At 57.1% G+C, this 13,139-nt stretch overlaps 2 protein-coding genes across 2 annotated transcripts in view; both read left to right on the top strand.

Annotated features, from left to right (window-relative positions):
• Positions 1–3,474, top strand: part of LOC106810899 (protein polybromo-1-like) — a 21,996-nt gene extending 18,522 nt beyond the window's left edge. The window contains exon 13 of the mRNA XM_014814370.1: positions 3,195–3,474. Within this exon, the coding sequence (XP_014669856.1) occupies positions 3,195–3,276 (82 nt within the window). The 3' untranslated portion in view covers positions 3,277–3,474. The remainder of the gene's footprint in view (positions 1–3,194) is intronic.
• Positions 3,475–3,836: 362 nt separating this feature from the next.
• On the top strand, positions 3,837–6,715 carry LOC106810898 (protein polybromo-1-like). Its single transcript, XM_014814369.1, has 5 exons — positions 3,837–3,959; positions 4,377–4,604; positions 5,035–5,199; positions 6,131–6,265; positions 6,635–6,715. The coding sequence occupies exons 1-5, from the start codon at positions 3,924–3,926 to the stop codon at positions 6,713–6,715; spliced, it is 645 nt and encodes a 214-aa protein (XP_014669855.1). The 5' UTR covers positions 3,837–3,923.
• The last annotated feature ends 6,424 nt before the right edge of the window (positions 6,716–13,139 follow it).

The following is a 13,139-nucleotide window of genomic DNA, read 5'->3' as shown; positions in this document are numbered from 1 at the left end:
GAGCGTTCTGGGCGCGGGGCGGGGGCAGGATTCGGGTGGGGGGCTGAGGGCGCAGCCACGCGGCGGTGGGGCGGGGTGAGCGGTGCAGCAGGGTGGGGCGTGCGGAGCTGCGGGGGTGGGCAGGAACGCGGTTGGGGCATAGGCGCCAAGCGGCGGGGGGGTACCGGTGTGGGGTGCGCAGGAGCACGGGTGGGACGTGGCGGGCGGTAAGCGTGCGGCACGGGGTGGGTCGTGAGGGCGCGGGGCGCGGGTTGGGCGCGTGGCGCTCAGGGTGGGGCAGCGGGATGCGGTGTGTGGAGGGACGTTGGGTAGCATGTGTGTGGCGTTGGTCGGCGTGAACATGGGATGTAGCGGTAGGCGACGGCAGCGGTAGGGTGCGGGTGTGGGTCTGGTGGTGGCGTTGGGTTGCTGCGCGTGACATGGGGATGTGAGCGCAGGACGGCAGCGGTGAGGAGTGCGGGTGGTGGTGTGCGTGTGGCGTGTGGTTTGTCCGCGCTGAGCATGGAGTGTCGCGCGCAGGGACGCAGCGTAGCGTGGCAGGGTGTGAGTGGTGGTGTGGCGTTTGTCGGCGCGTGAGCATGGGATGTAGCGCAGGACGCTAGACGGGGGGCGGCGGGGGGGGGGTAGAGGGTGGGGGTGTGTGTGGTGTGGCGTTGTTCGGCGCGTGACAGTGGATGTAGAGCGCAGGGATGGCAGCGTAAGGGTGCCAGGTGCGTGGGTGTGGTGTGGCGTTGGTGCGGCGCGGGTGACATGATGTAGCGCGCAGGAGCAGCGTAGGGTGCAGGTGTCGGTGGTGGTGTGGGCGTATGGTTGTGCCCGCGTGACGATGGGGATGTAGCGCAGGACGCGCGTAGGGTGGCGGAGGGGTGTGGTGTGAGTTGTGCGGTTCGGGTGCGGGCGCGTGCAGGCATGGATGTAGCGCGAGGGGACGCGCGTACTGGGTGGCAGGGTGTGGTGGGTGGCGTGGTGGCGTTGTGCGGGGCGCGTGACATGGGTGTAGGGCGCCAGGAGGCAGCGGCGTAGCTCGCAGGGGTGTGGGGGTCCGCTGGTGTGGCGTGTTGGTCCGGCCCCGGGCGCCGGTGACATGGGGATGGAGCGGAGAGGAGCGGTCAGCGTAGGGTGCAGTGGCGTGGGCTCGTGGGTGTGGCGTTGGGTGTAGCCGCTGACATGGGATGTAGCGGCAGGACGCATCGTAGGGTACAGGGTGTGGATGTGGCTGTGGCACAGGCCTGTGTGTTGGAACATGAAAGTATATGCTATGAATCTTTTAAAAAATGGTCGGGGTAAAAATGGCTAAAGCCAGTAACTTGTAAAGTGGACGTGTCATAGGTTTTCTGTCAATAGGTCTAATGTCATACCTCACGCAGGTTTTCATTCGCGTGAGCAACTGTTTTAATGTGTTTGTTCCTCAGAAAACGATACCTTGTGTTATTGGAAGGGACTGCCAGAGAACAAAGAGACGGTTATAGCGTACAGGTACTAGCTTTAACAGCCAAATAAAAAATAACAAATCACATTAAGACTATAATAATGTTTCTGACAAACAACTCCTGGTGTGGGTACTAGCGCAGCCGACCAGGACTGTCTGTGGTGTGCGTCGCTCGCAGTTGGCCTCGACCTTCACGACTGACTCTTCGCCGTGTTCCCGGCAGGCCGTTCCCGAACAGCCAGCGCATCATGAAGCACAGTGCAAGGACACGGACATGCGTGCACGAACTGCGGCGCTGCGTGAACTACGCGGCAGCTCAGCCGTCATACTTCAGCCGTCGGCGAAGCAACTGCAGTCACCTGGCAACCTGGGTGGCGCGCCCGCTCTGCCAGCGCGCCGCCGCAGCCCCCGGCACCGCCGCTCAGAGGTACTGCGAGGGGGGGGTTGGCAGGAAGGGAGAGGCGGGAGTGGGAGGGGGTGGAAGGGGGCAGCCAACGGCTGCAGCCGCCCGCGGCAGCCCCACGCAGCCCCGCCGCTACAAGTATGCGCGGTGCTGGAGGGCTGAGAGAGGAGAAGGGAGGGGGTCGCCGCGCGCCAGGCAACCTTGGTGGCCCCATGGCACCCCGCCGCTACAAGGTATGCGCGCGCGGGGGAGGAACTCAAGACTGGGAGAAGAGGTGGGTAGGGAGTGGTCAGGTAGTTGCAATAAATCATTGCGCGAGCACGCGTTTACCGCATGACATTCTGCATGCGTCGCTAGCTCGGAGGTGCTTCAACCCCGCGCACTGAGAGCAGCGATGATATTTGACGTGGTGTGACGTGGGTGACGGTTGTCGCCGTGCGATTTTATTTCACGCTCGGTCGGCGATCGCAGCGGCGTCGGCGTCGCCGACCCCCCGCACCGATGAACGCATGCATGCAGTTTGAGGTTTTGCCGTTTGATGTGTTATCACCTCTTCGTTGTTTTTGTTTCTGTATTTTTTTTCTTCTCTCTACCGTGTAGGCATGCCCCCGCACCCGCACCCGTACCCTCACCCGCAAAACGGGGGCCTGCCGATGGGCTACCCCCACGTCCCCCAGACCCCGCCCCCGGGGTACCACCACGCCCCGCAGCAGAACGGAATGCCTGCGCATTACCCCCATCCCGGCGGCATCACCCCGCAGGGAGCATACATGGGACCCCCGGGCCAGCACGCAAGATTGCCGCCGGGGCAGATGATGCCTCCGCACATGCAAGGTATAAATCGTCTACGTTCTCTTGTTCTCTCGCTTTCTCGGTCTCGGCGGTGAGAGGGGGCGCTGTTCCGACCATTCGATGCACGTAACCACAGTAACACACTTTCCCCGCATGCTGGAGTTTTTTTTACACCGCCTTTCACGTAACGATCGTAGCGATAGTAGAAGTTCGAAGCCCGAGATTAACTGAATATTGGTCGGTGGTGGGTGTCGATCACACGCAGCCACGTTCCGACGCCCGATTCCGCTAAACTCACGCGCCGTCCCTCTCCCAGGGGGAGCCACGGTCGTCTCGTGCGTCCGCTGTGTGCTCACAGTGTGACAGACGCAGCGGCGCTACGTCTTAATCGGAATTCGGCGTCGGAACGTCGGCTTGCGTGTGAAGTTGCCTAATCTGGATTGCGGTTTCACACTCACTGACCTTGAGGGGCGTCTGAAGGTTAACCTGTTAACGTAACGTGATGGGGTCAAAGGTGATGGCGGTTTCTGCATGAGCACTGCACTCTACCCAGTTTGTTTTTTTCTCAAGGTCGCATGCTGCCGGCTGGAGTAGCCTACCTGCCCAGGCCCTCTCTCCCGTTCTCCCACCATCCTCAGCCGCATCCCGCTAGCCTCGTGTCAAACCAGGGGCATTACGTTCAGCACTATCCCCCGCCTCCGCCGCTGCCGCCGCCGCCACAGATTGCACTTCAGCCAGCTTTCTCTGCACAAGGTAGATGGTCTAGACTTTACACTGCACTGTTGCTCTCCGAGAGTCACTCTCTTCGTACGGAAGCGCGTGCGTGCGTGCGTGCGTGCGTGTGTGTGTGTGTCTGTTTGTGTGTGTGCGTGCGTGTGTGAGGTGAGTGTGCGTGGGTGCATGCCTGCGTGCGTGCGTGCGTGCGTGCGTGCGTGCGTCTATGTGAGTGTGCATTAATGTTTGTGAATTTCTGTATATCTGTATCAGGGAGTATATATATATGCGTGTTCAGCTAGGTGAATGCTGGGACAGTACGTCATTAATTCATTTAGATAATTAACATAAGCTGTATCAATCATCTCTGATACATCACGTACATTTTTCGCTGCACAACCGATTCTCGATCTGCGCGCCATTAGTCTTTATGCCTTACAATGCCATCTTTTTCCATCCCAGTGAGTAATGCACGCCGTCTATATTTGTCGAGCTACAGACGTTTGCTTTTGCCTGTAGGAAGTGTTTAGGAGCGACTACCAGGCCAAGCGACCGCTGGGAAGCGTACTGGGCAAGTGTCACGTCATGTTCGTCAAGAACTACTTCACCAGCCGGCCGGAGGTGAGCGTTGTCCGTCGCCGTGGTAACGAGTTGGACAGACGCGAGCGCGGTAGTCGTTGGCTGACGCTAGTTTCGTGGCGTGCTTGTACATGAACAACTAGAAGTTTGACAGTAGTCTCCTAGCATGCTTGCCTATAAATGAAGTTTAACCTATATATACCTAATCTATTTGACTATATAAACGACCCTGGAGTCGGTTTCGGGGCGTGCTTGTATATTAACGAGTCGTTAACTCATACACACGTACGTTACCCATGCACAGTCTGACGCTACATTCGCGCCCGTATATTAACAAAGGGTTAACCTATACACGAGTATATAAACAACCCATGGTCTGACACTAGACTCGTGATCGTATATTAACTCGTATATAAACGAGGGGTAAATCTATACACGTGTGTGTGACCCGCCTCGCAGGGCTTCCAAGACAAGGACGTGTTCGTCTGCGAGTCACGCTACAGCGTCAAGAGCCGCAGCTTCAAGCCAATCAAGAAGTGGCAAGCGCCCGTCAACCCGCACGTCGTCGTCGTCGCCCGCGACTGCCCCCTGGTGCCGACGCGCGTCCCGTCCGTCTTCGCTCCGAAGAAGGCCTACGACGCGAGCGGCTTCCACGGAGAGTTCATGATCATCGACAAGGACCGACCGGTAGGTGGCGCCAGTGTAGCAGGGGAGTGCGAGGGGGTGCGGTGTGCGAACCCTTCTGTCATATGTTCTCGTCTAATACTACTTTGCAAAAAAAAGGTCAAATCCAGGTTTAAAAAGACACGTGGCTAAATAACAACGAATACCTACAAGAAATAATTTGTGTTAAAAAATTCATGTAAAAATTTCAGATCATGTAAAGAGTTTTCATAAAAATAAATTTATTAACAAATTCATGTAAGAGTTCTGACGATATGTGGCTAAACAGCAACGAGGAATTCCTAGGAAACAATTTGTATTTAATTAGAATTCACGTCAAGATTTCAGATCGTGTAAGAATTCGAGTCCTTTCCTTCTCTTCCGTCAATTCGAAAGTCTTGTCGCATCTGTTGTCATCGACGGTAACAATGATCCTGCGTCCGTTTCGTTGCAGAACGTGTCGTGCAACGTTGCGAACCCGGACGAGGGTTGCAGCTACTACGACCAGTACAACATTCCGCTGGGCACGTTCAAGCTGGGTGACTGCGTGTATGTGCGCTCGGAGAGCGAGCGACCCTACATCGCTCGCATAGACGAAATGTGGGACCGGCACCAGCAGGTGACGTGGTTCGCTGCTGCGCCTCCTGAGTATATATATACTATTTTATGTATTATACTATTATAGAGAGAGGATTTAGAGAAGAGAGGGAGGGGCGAGATATATATATAAAGCAGTAAGTCAACCCTCTTGAGAGTTGACTTGTGTGCGGTATAATATATCGTGCCCACTACTCTGAAGACTATGGACGTTGATTACACGGTGTGATTTCTTCTAAACGCTGCAGGTACAACGGTTTTTTTGAAAGTCTAGCTTTCACATAAAAGATTAGTTATGCTTGGGCACGTGTGCTGTAAAATGTGCCTCATCACGTGCAACCAGGTGCGGGCCGTTGTTCAGACACAAAATTGGGCGGCTACATTAGTTTAACTATTAACTTTTTCTCTATAGACCGTTGACAGACAATGCTGCGTAAGTTTACGGAGACATTGAAAAATCGTAGCACGATTTCCTCATAACAATCACGAAACAACAGTGATGTCGACGGTCTAGGAGAAATGTTTAATGTTAAGACTTAAGTTAAGATCAAATTTTTGTTGCCTTGAAACGGCGGCCCTGGACAATTTAGCCTCGATCTTGGCCACTGTTATCAGCCCGCCGGGGTTCTTGTCGATGGCGTGGTACCTAACGAGCTTTTTCGAGTTATTGTAGACGGTTTGTCTTAGTAGATTATCCCAGGCGATTAGTATATGGGGGCGGACATTTGTCGTGCGCTCGGTGACATTCGTTCTCCGGCGGGGGGTGCGGGCGACGCTGCCCGGCGCCCGCCGGCGGTTAACATCGGTCATCATCGCGGTGATATTGTTTCGTATTGTCGTTGACAGCGGCGGACCCTCCTTCCACGGCGGCCCGTGGGTTCAGTCCACCGGCGGAGCCGGGGGGGTGCTGAGTGCGAGTGGGCGGATGCTCGCCAAAGTATGTTCTACATCAGGGGAGAGGTGTTTCCTCCAGCTCGTCGAGACACGAACCCATGCTGAGCATCACGGGCAAGTCTGGGCCGTGCCTCTCATTACCGCTGACTACAAACTCATGTTGTGAGGCAGTGCCGGAGGAGGGTCGCGGGGCCGTGAGTGCGCGGGGAGAGGCGGGGGGCGGTCTGCGGAGCATGATGGGCGGTGACGGGTGCGGGGGGCGGTCGGGCCCGACGAGCTCGGTGATCGGCCCCGGGGGGCCGGGTGACTGGGGGTCAGGGATTGGCCCGGTGACGAGGTCAGGCGGCGGAGACAGTTGATTGCCTATTGTGTAACCTATTCTTGGAGTTTATCGTATGGAATATAATCTCAATATCATGGTGTGAATATATATTATACTATAGGTATATAGAATAGCCCATATTCTATATAACTTCATTACTATACGCTATCACATTGTTTTACGCATTCAGTTACGGCGTGCTCACGCCGGATGGATGTTCTTGTGTTTGTTTGCCCTGCAGTGCGCTCCGACGGAGGCTGTGAAGCCGAGCAGCGGGGACGTGTACGGTGTGCGACCTCGTCGGCTACCAGGAGGGCGCTGAGCGGCTATACGCCAAGCTGCTGAAGAGGCGATCAAGCCGGCGCCGCGAAGGTGTCGCCCCTCCGCAGCGTCACCGACGACGAGACGCTACTACTTCAGGCAGGCCGTCGTCCTGCCGCAGGAAGGGTGCATTACCCCTCTGTCGCCGCCACCGTCGGGCGGTCCGACGTTAACTCTGTCACGGTCGTCCGCGGCGTGTAGCTGTGGGTGTTGGGTGTAGTAGAGCTGTAGCTGTGGGTGTGGGTGTAGCTTAGGTAGCTAGTAGTGCCGCTGGTTGTGGCCCGGGCTGTAGCATAGAGCTGGTGAGCTCTGGTGGGGTGTGGGTGCTTGTTAGCTAGAGCTGTAGCTGTGGGGTGTGGCGCTGGATACGCTTAGAGCTGTGCTTCTAGCTCGTGGTGGGGGCGGTGTAGCTAGAGCTGTAGCTGTGCGGGTGTGGGTCTGTAGCTAAGCTGAGCTGTCGGGTGTGGGTGTGTAGCCTAGCAGGCTGCTAGCTGGGGGCTGTGGGGTACTGTAGCTACGGAGCTGTAGCTGCGCGTGGGGCGGGGTGTGGGCTCGGTGTAGCTAAGCCTGTAGCTGTGGGCGCGTGGGTGCTTGTAAGCTGAGAGCTGTGCATAGCTGGTGTGGGTGTAGTCTAGAGCTGTAGCTTCGTCTTCGGTCGTGGGGCCTGTAGTAGGAGCTGTAGCTGTGGGTGTGGGTGTAGCTAGAGCTGTAGCTGCTGCGACGGTCGTCGGCGTCGCGGTCGCCGGCTCTCTGCTTAGCTAGAGCCTGTAGCTGTGGGTGTGGGACTGTAGCTATGAGCTGATGCTGCGGTGGGTGTAGCTAGAGCTGTAAGCGGGGGCAGGTGTGGGTCTTGTAGCTAGAGCTGTAGGCTGTGGGTGTGTGGCTGGCTGTAGCTACTGAGCGAGCTGTGGGTGTGGGTGTAGCTAGAGCGTTGTTAAGCGTGGTGTGGTGTGTCAGCTAGAGCTGCGTAGTGTGGGTGTGGTGTAGGTAAGAGCTGTAGTGTGGGTGTGGGTGTAGCTAGAAGCCTGTAGGCTGTGGGTCGTGGTGTGTAAGCTAGAGCTGTAGCTGTGGGCTCTTACATGTTATAGATTTATAGTCTGCTATAGGGGACCTTTAAATATTTATTTATTGTAAAAAAAAAAAAAAAATTCATAATTTTGAGTTTGTAGCATTCATAGTTGTGTTGATAGTTTCAGTTACAACCTATAATTCATAGTGTTATAGTTAGGAGCGACGGCTGTCACGGGCGGGCTTTCTTACTGTGTAGCGTACAGTTATAACCGCTTTGCCGTGTGCACGGCCACAAGTGTTATAATACAGTCGGCGATCCTCTCGCGCGGGCAAGGGGGGGGGGGAGGAGCCGTCACCGCTCTGGCGCAGGCGCGGGGAGGAGTGGGGAGGAGGCTGATTGAAGACGGAGACATATTCGATGGCGGAGAGCGCAGACGGCAGCGCCGATCTCCCCAACTCTCAACAGCGGCACGCCGATGGGAACCCCCGCCTCTCCCGTCCATGGCTCGATGAGTCCACGTGAAATATTAACAGATTTCGGATTCCGGTTTTCCGGGTTCCAGCCTGTCAATTTCGGGTTCCTGTCATTAATCTGGCACGCAAGCAATCTTGCTTTGTGGTCTTAAACAATTCCTGTCTAATAAACTCCGTGCGTGGATTTTGGCCTTGGTTGTGTCAGCAATGTGTTGAGGCTAGTAATCGCTGACGTGAACAATCAGAACAGCGAACTTAGTATTGACTAACTGAACAACTAGGGGAACTAGTGGTCGACTTGAGAACAGTGAAATGAACTATCAGTGAAAACAGAACTGTCGTGAACAGCTGATCAAATAAGTGAACAGTCAGTTTCACTAGTGAAAACTTAGTGATCGCATTGGTGAATGTGTTGTGTGTGTGTGTGCTTCTCGACTGTTGTGATACTGAGCCCTGGCTGGTGCGTTGCAGGCGTGAGCGCGAGTCAGTAAGATCGGCATGAGCGAAGTCTGCTAGCGGCTACATATGTTCGCGGCCGAGAACCGCAAGCAATGTTGACGATTCACCTATCCAGACGCGTCGGAGATCAGGCAAAGACGTGTTGACAGGGAGGTAGGAGAGCGCCATCCAATAACTTCTCTGTCTCTTCTCTCTCTCTCTCTCTCTCTCTCTCTCTCTCTCTCTTCTCTCTCTCTCTCTCTCTCTCTCGTCTCTCTCTCTCTCCCCTCTCTCTCTCTCTCTCTCTCTCTCTCTCTCTCTCTCTCTCTCTCTTCTTCTCCTCTTGTTGTATCTCTCTCTCTCTCTCTCTCCTCTCTCTTCTTCTCTCTCTCCTCTTCTCTCTCTCTCTCTCTCTCTCTCTCTCTTCTCTCTCTCTCTCCTCCTCTCTCTCTCTCTCTCTCTCTCTTCTCTCTCTCTCTCTCTCTCTCTAACGTGTAGAAGAGGGTGGCGTCTTGCCTACAGGGGTTAATGCATACCTCGCCGGCGCACACCGCGCGCCGTGACTCACTCTCTCTCTCTCCTTGCTCGCCGGATTACAGTGGCCGCAGCCTGGATGCGACTCAGAGGCTGGCTATGGAGGACTTCGAGCGCATGGTGATGGTGGAGGCGTTCCTAAGGGCCGAGATGGAGGCGCTGTACGGTGACGGCGGGCCGCCCGCAGCGTGCCCTTCCACAGTAGGTGCTACCCTTACAAGCGTACGAAGGTACGTCGGTGCCTTACAGCTAGGTGGACTGGCAATGTCTGCCAGGGCTTTCTCACTTATTATATATAATACTAGGTATATTATATATATATATATATTACACACCCTCTTTGCAGCATACTAAGGTTAGTTAAACGTACATTCATTCTAACATATCATTTTACATATCAGTGCCGTATTGCAACGTCAATTTCATGCACTATGTCGTATAGACAGTGACAATATAGCCGACTTCGTCTCTATCGCGGTCTCGTTTCTCTCCTCCTCACTTGCCGTAGATTCCTGCACCAGGCTCTGTCGTGCTCTATCATCTCACTTTATATATGCTCTTCCTCGCTCCTCCTCTCCTCTTGCCTCATCCTCCTCCGTGCGGCGACCGTGTGCATATCTCTTCCTCCTTGCTCTTAGATCCTGCACCCGGGCCTCGATCTACCGTGCTCTATCACCTCAGTCTCATTCGCATGGCTCTTTCCCTCCTCCCTCCTCCTCCTCCGTGGCGGACGTGTGCAGATCTTCTTCCTCCCCTTGCTCGCTAGATCATGCACCCGGGACCGGGCGGAGGTGGCGTCGCACGCAAGTAGTCTGCTGCCAGCGATGCGACTTCAGGTTTTGAGGAATCCAGCAGGATTCATCGAGCTACGTCCAAACGCTCGACTCGCAGAATGAACGGCCACCTGCAGCCTGTCGGCAGCGTGCGAGGCGACGCGGTTGGGCGCGGGACGCTGGACACCCGGGTGGGCGTGGGGCGTGGGACGATGCAAACGCGGGCCCAGGGGTGGGGTGCAGGATGCGGGGTGGCGCAGAGGGGGGGGTTGTGGCACTGGCGGTGGGCGCGGGGGCGGGGCGTGCAGGACGCGCGGCGGCGCAGTGGCGTGCGGCCGGGGTTGGGGCGGCTGTAGGGGCGTGTGGCACGCAGGTGGGGGGCGATACGCAGGGTGGAGGCCTGTGCGATGCGTGAGTGGGGCGGGGCGCGGGTTGGGTGCGCTGCGTGCGCGGAGGTGGGGTTGGGTGGGGGCGGGGGACGCAGCTTGGCGCGTGCGTGCGACGCAGGTGCGGGCGGAACGCATGGTTGGGCGTCTGCGACGCGGAGTGGGGCGGACGCGGTTGGGGCGGCCCGTGCCGACGCGGCGGGTGGGGTGCGGGACGCGGTGTGGGTGCGTGCCGACGTCGGCGGGTGGGGCGAGGCGGGGTTCCTGTGGCGTGCGGGTGCGGGGGGGGGCAGCGGGGGTAGGGGCGGAACGCGGCCGGTGGGGTGCAGGACGCGGGGTGGGCATGTGGCGCGGAGGTGGGGCGCTGGTACGCGGCTGTTGGCGTAGTGCAGGACACGCGGGTGGGACATGCGGCGCGGGGTTAGGGCCGTTGCAGCGCGGTGGGTCGGGAGGCGCGGGCGGCGGGGTGGGGCGCGTTGTCGTAAGGGGCTGTGCACGGGGATTGCGTGTGTGGAGGGATGTTGGGTACGCATGTGGGTGTGGCGTTGGTCGTGCGCTGACATGGGATGTAGCGCAGGACGCAGTAGGGTGCAGGGTGTGGTGTGGTGTGGCACAGGCCCTGGTGTTGGAACATGAAAGTATATGCTATGAAATTTTTAAAAAATGGTCGCCCGGGTAGAAAATGGCTAAAGCCAGTAACTTGGTAAGTGACGTGTCATACGGCTTTTCTGTCATAGGTCGTATGTCATACCTCACGCAGGTTTTCATTCGCCGTGAGAATGTTTTAATGTGTTTGTTCCCTCAGAAAACGATACCATGTGTTATTGGAAGGGGACTGCCAAGAGAATCAAGCAGACGGTTTATGCGTACAGGTACTAGCTTTTAAAAGCCAAATTAAAAAATACAAAATTCACATTAAGACTATAATAATGGTTCTGACAACCAACTCTGGTTGGTACTTATGCGCGCCGACCAGGACTGTCGTGTGTGCGTTGCTCGGTGCCTCGACCTTCACGACTGATCTTCGCCGTGTTCCGCAGGCCGTTCCCGAACATCCAGCGCATCATGAAGCACGTGAAGGACACGCACATGCGCACGAACTGCCGCTGCGTGAACTACGCGCAGCTCAGCCGCAACTTCAGCCGTCGCGAAGCAACTGCAGTCACCTGGCAACCTGGGTGGCCGCCCGCTGCTGCCGCCCCGCCGCAGCCCACGGCACCCCCGCCGCTCAAGTACTGCGAGGGGGGGGTTGGCAGAAAGGGAGAGGGGGAGTGGGGAGGGGGTGGAGGGGCAGTCAACGCTGCAGCCGCCCGCGCAGCCCCACGGCATCCCGCCGCTACAAGTATGCGCGGTGCTGGGAGGCTGAGGAGGAGGAGAAGGGGCGAGGGGAGTCGCCGGCGCAACCTTGGTGGCCCCATGGCACCCCGCGCTACAAGGGTATGCGCGCGCGGGGAGGAATTTCAAGAATGGAGAAGAGGTGCGGTAGGGAGTTGCGTTCAGTAGTATCAATAAAATCACATTGCGCGGAGCACGGTGTACCGCATGACATTTCTTGGCAATTGCGTCGCTAGGCTCGGAGGTGCTTCAACCCCGCGCACACTGAGCAAGCAGCAGATGTAGTTTGACCGTGGTGTGACTTGGGTGGACGGTATGTCGCCGTCGATTTATATTTTCACGCTCGGTCGGAGATCGCGGGCCGGCGTCATGTCGGTCGCCTGACCCCCCGCACCGATGAACGCATGCCATGCAGTTTGAGGTTTTTGCCGTTTGATGTGTCATCACCTCTTCGTTGTTTTGTTTCTGTATTTTTTTTCTTCTCTCTACCGTGTAGGGCATGCCCCGGCACCCGCACCCGTACCCATCACCCGGCAAAAACGGTGAGGCGCCTATGCGATGCGGCTACCCCACGTCCCCCAGACCCCGCCCCCGGGCGGTACACCACACGCCGCAGCCAGAACGGAATGCCTGCGCATTACCATCCCGCAGTCAGGCATCACCCCGCAGGGAGGCATACATGGACCCCCGGGCCAGCACGCAAAGATTGCCGCCGGATGGCAGATGATTGCCTGCCGCACTATGCAAGCGCTATAAATCGTTATCTACGTTTCTCTTGTTCTCTCGCTTTCTACGTTCTCGGCGGTGAGACGCGGCGCTGTTCCGACCATTCGATGCACGATAACCACAGTAACACCACTACCCGCCCCTTCCCGCATGCTGGAGTTTTTTTTACACGCCAACTTTCACCGTAACGATCGTAGCGATAGTAGAATGTTCGAGCCGAGCATTAACTTAATTATTGCTGTCGGTGGTGCAGTGGTGTCGTATTCCACACGGCCACGTCGTAGCCGGATCCGCTAAAACTTCACGCGCCGTTCCTTCTCCAGGGGAGCCACGTCGGGCCTCGTGCGTCCGCTGTGTGCTCACTGGGGCTGTGACCAGAACGGCAGCGGCGCTAACGTCTTAATCGCGAATTCGGCCGCGAACCGCTCGGCTTGCGTGTGAATTTTGCGCCTAATCTGGGATTGCGTTTCACACTCACTGACCTTGAGGGGCGTCTGAAGGCATTAACCTGCTTGTAGCCGTAACGTGATGGGGCAAAGGTGGAATGGCGGTTTCTGCATGAGCATGCCTCTACCCAGTTAGTTTTTTTCTCGAAGGTCGCATGCTGCACCGGCTGCGAGAGCCTACCTGCCCAGGCCCTGCTCTCCCAGTTCTCCCACCATCCTCGCGCATCCAGCTAGTGCTCGTGTTCAAACAGGGGCATTACGATTCGACACGTACCTCCCCGCCTCCGCGCTGCCGCCGCCGC

Source organism: Priapulus caudatus, unplaced genomic scaffold, assembly GCF_000485595.1.
Source record: "Priapulus caudatus unplaced genomic scaffold, Priapulus_caudatus-5.0.1 Scaffold485, whole genome shotgun sequence".
In the NCBI taxonomy this organism is placed as follows: Eukaryota; Metazoa; Priapulida; class Priapulimorpha; order Priapulimorphida; family Priapulidae; genus Priapulus; species Priapulus caudatus.
Note: the sequence above shows the minus strand (reverse complement) of the source record. Positions and strands in the feature narration are given on the sequence as shown.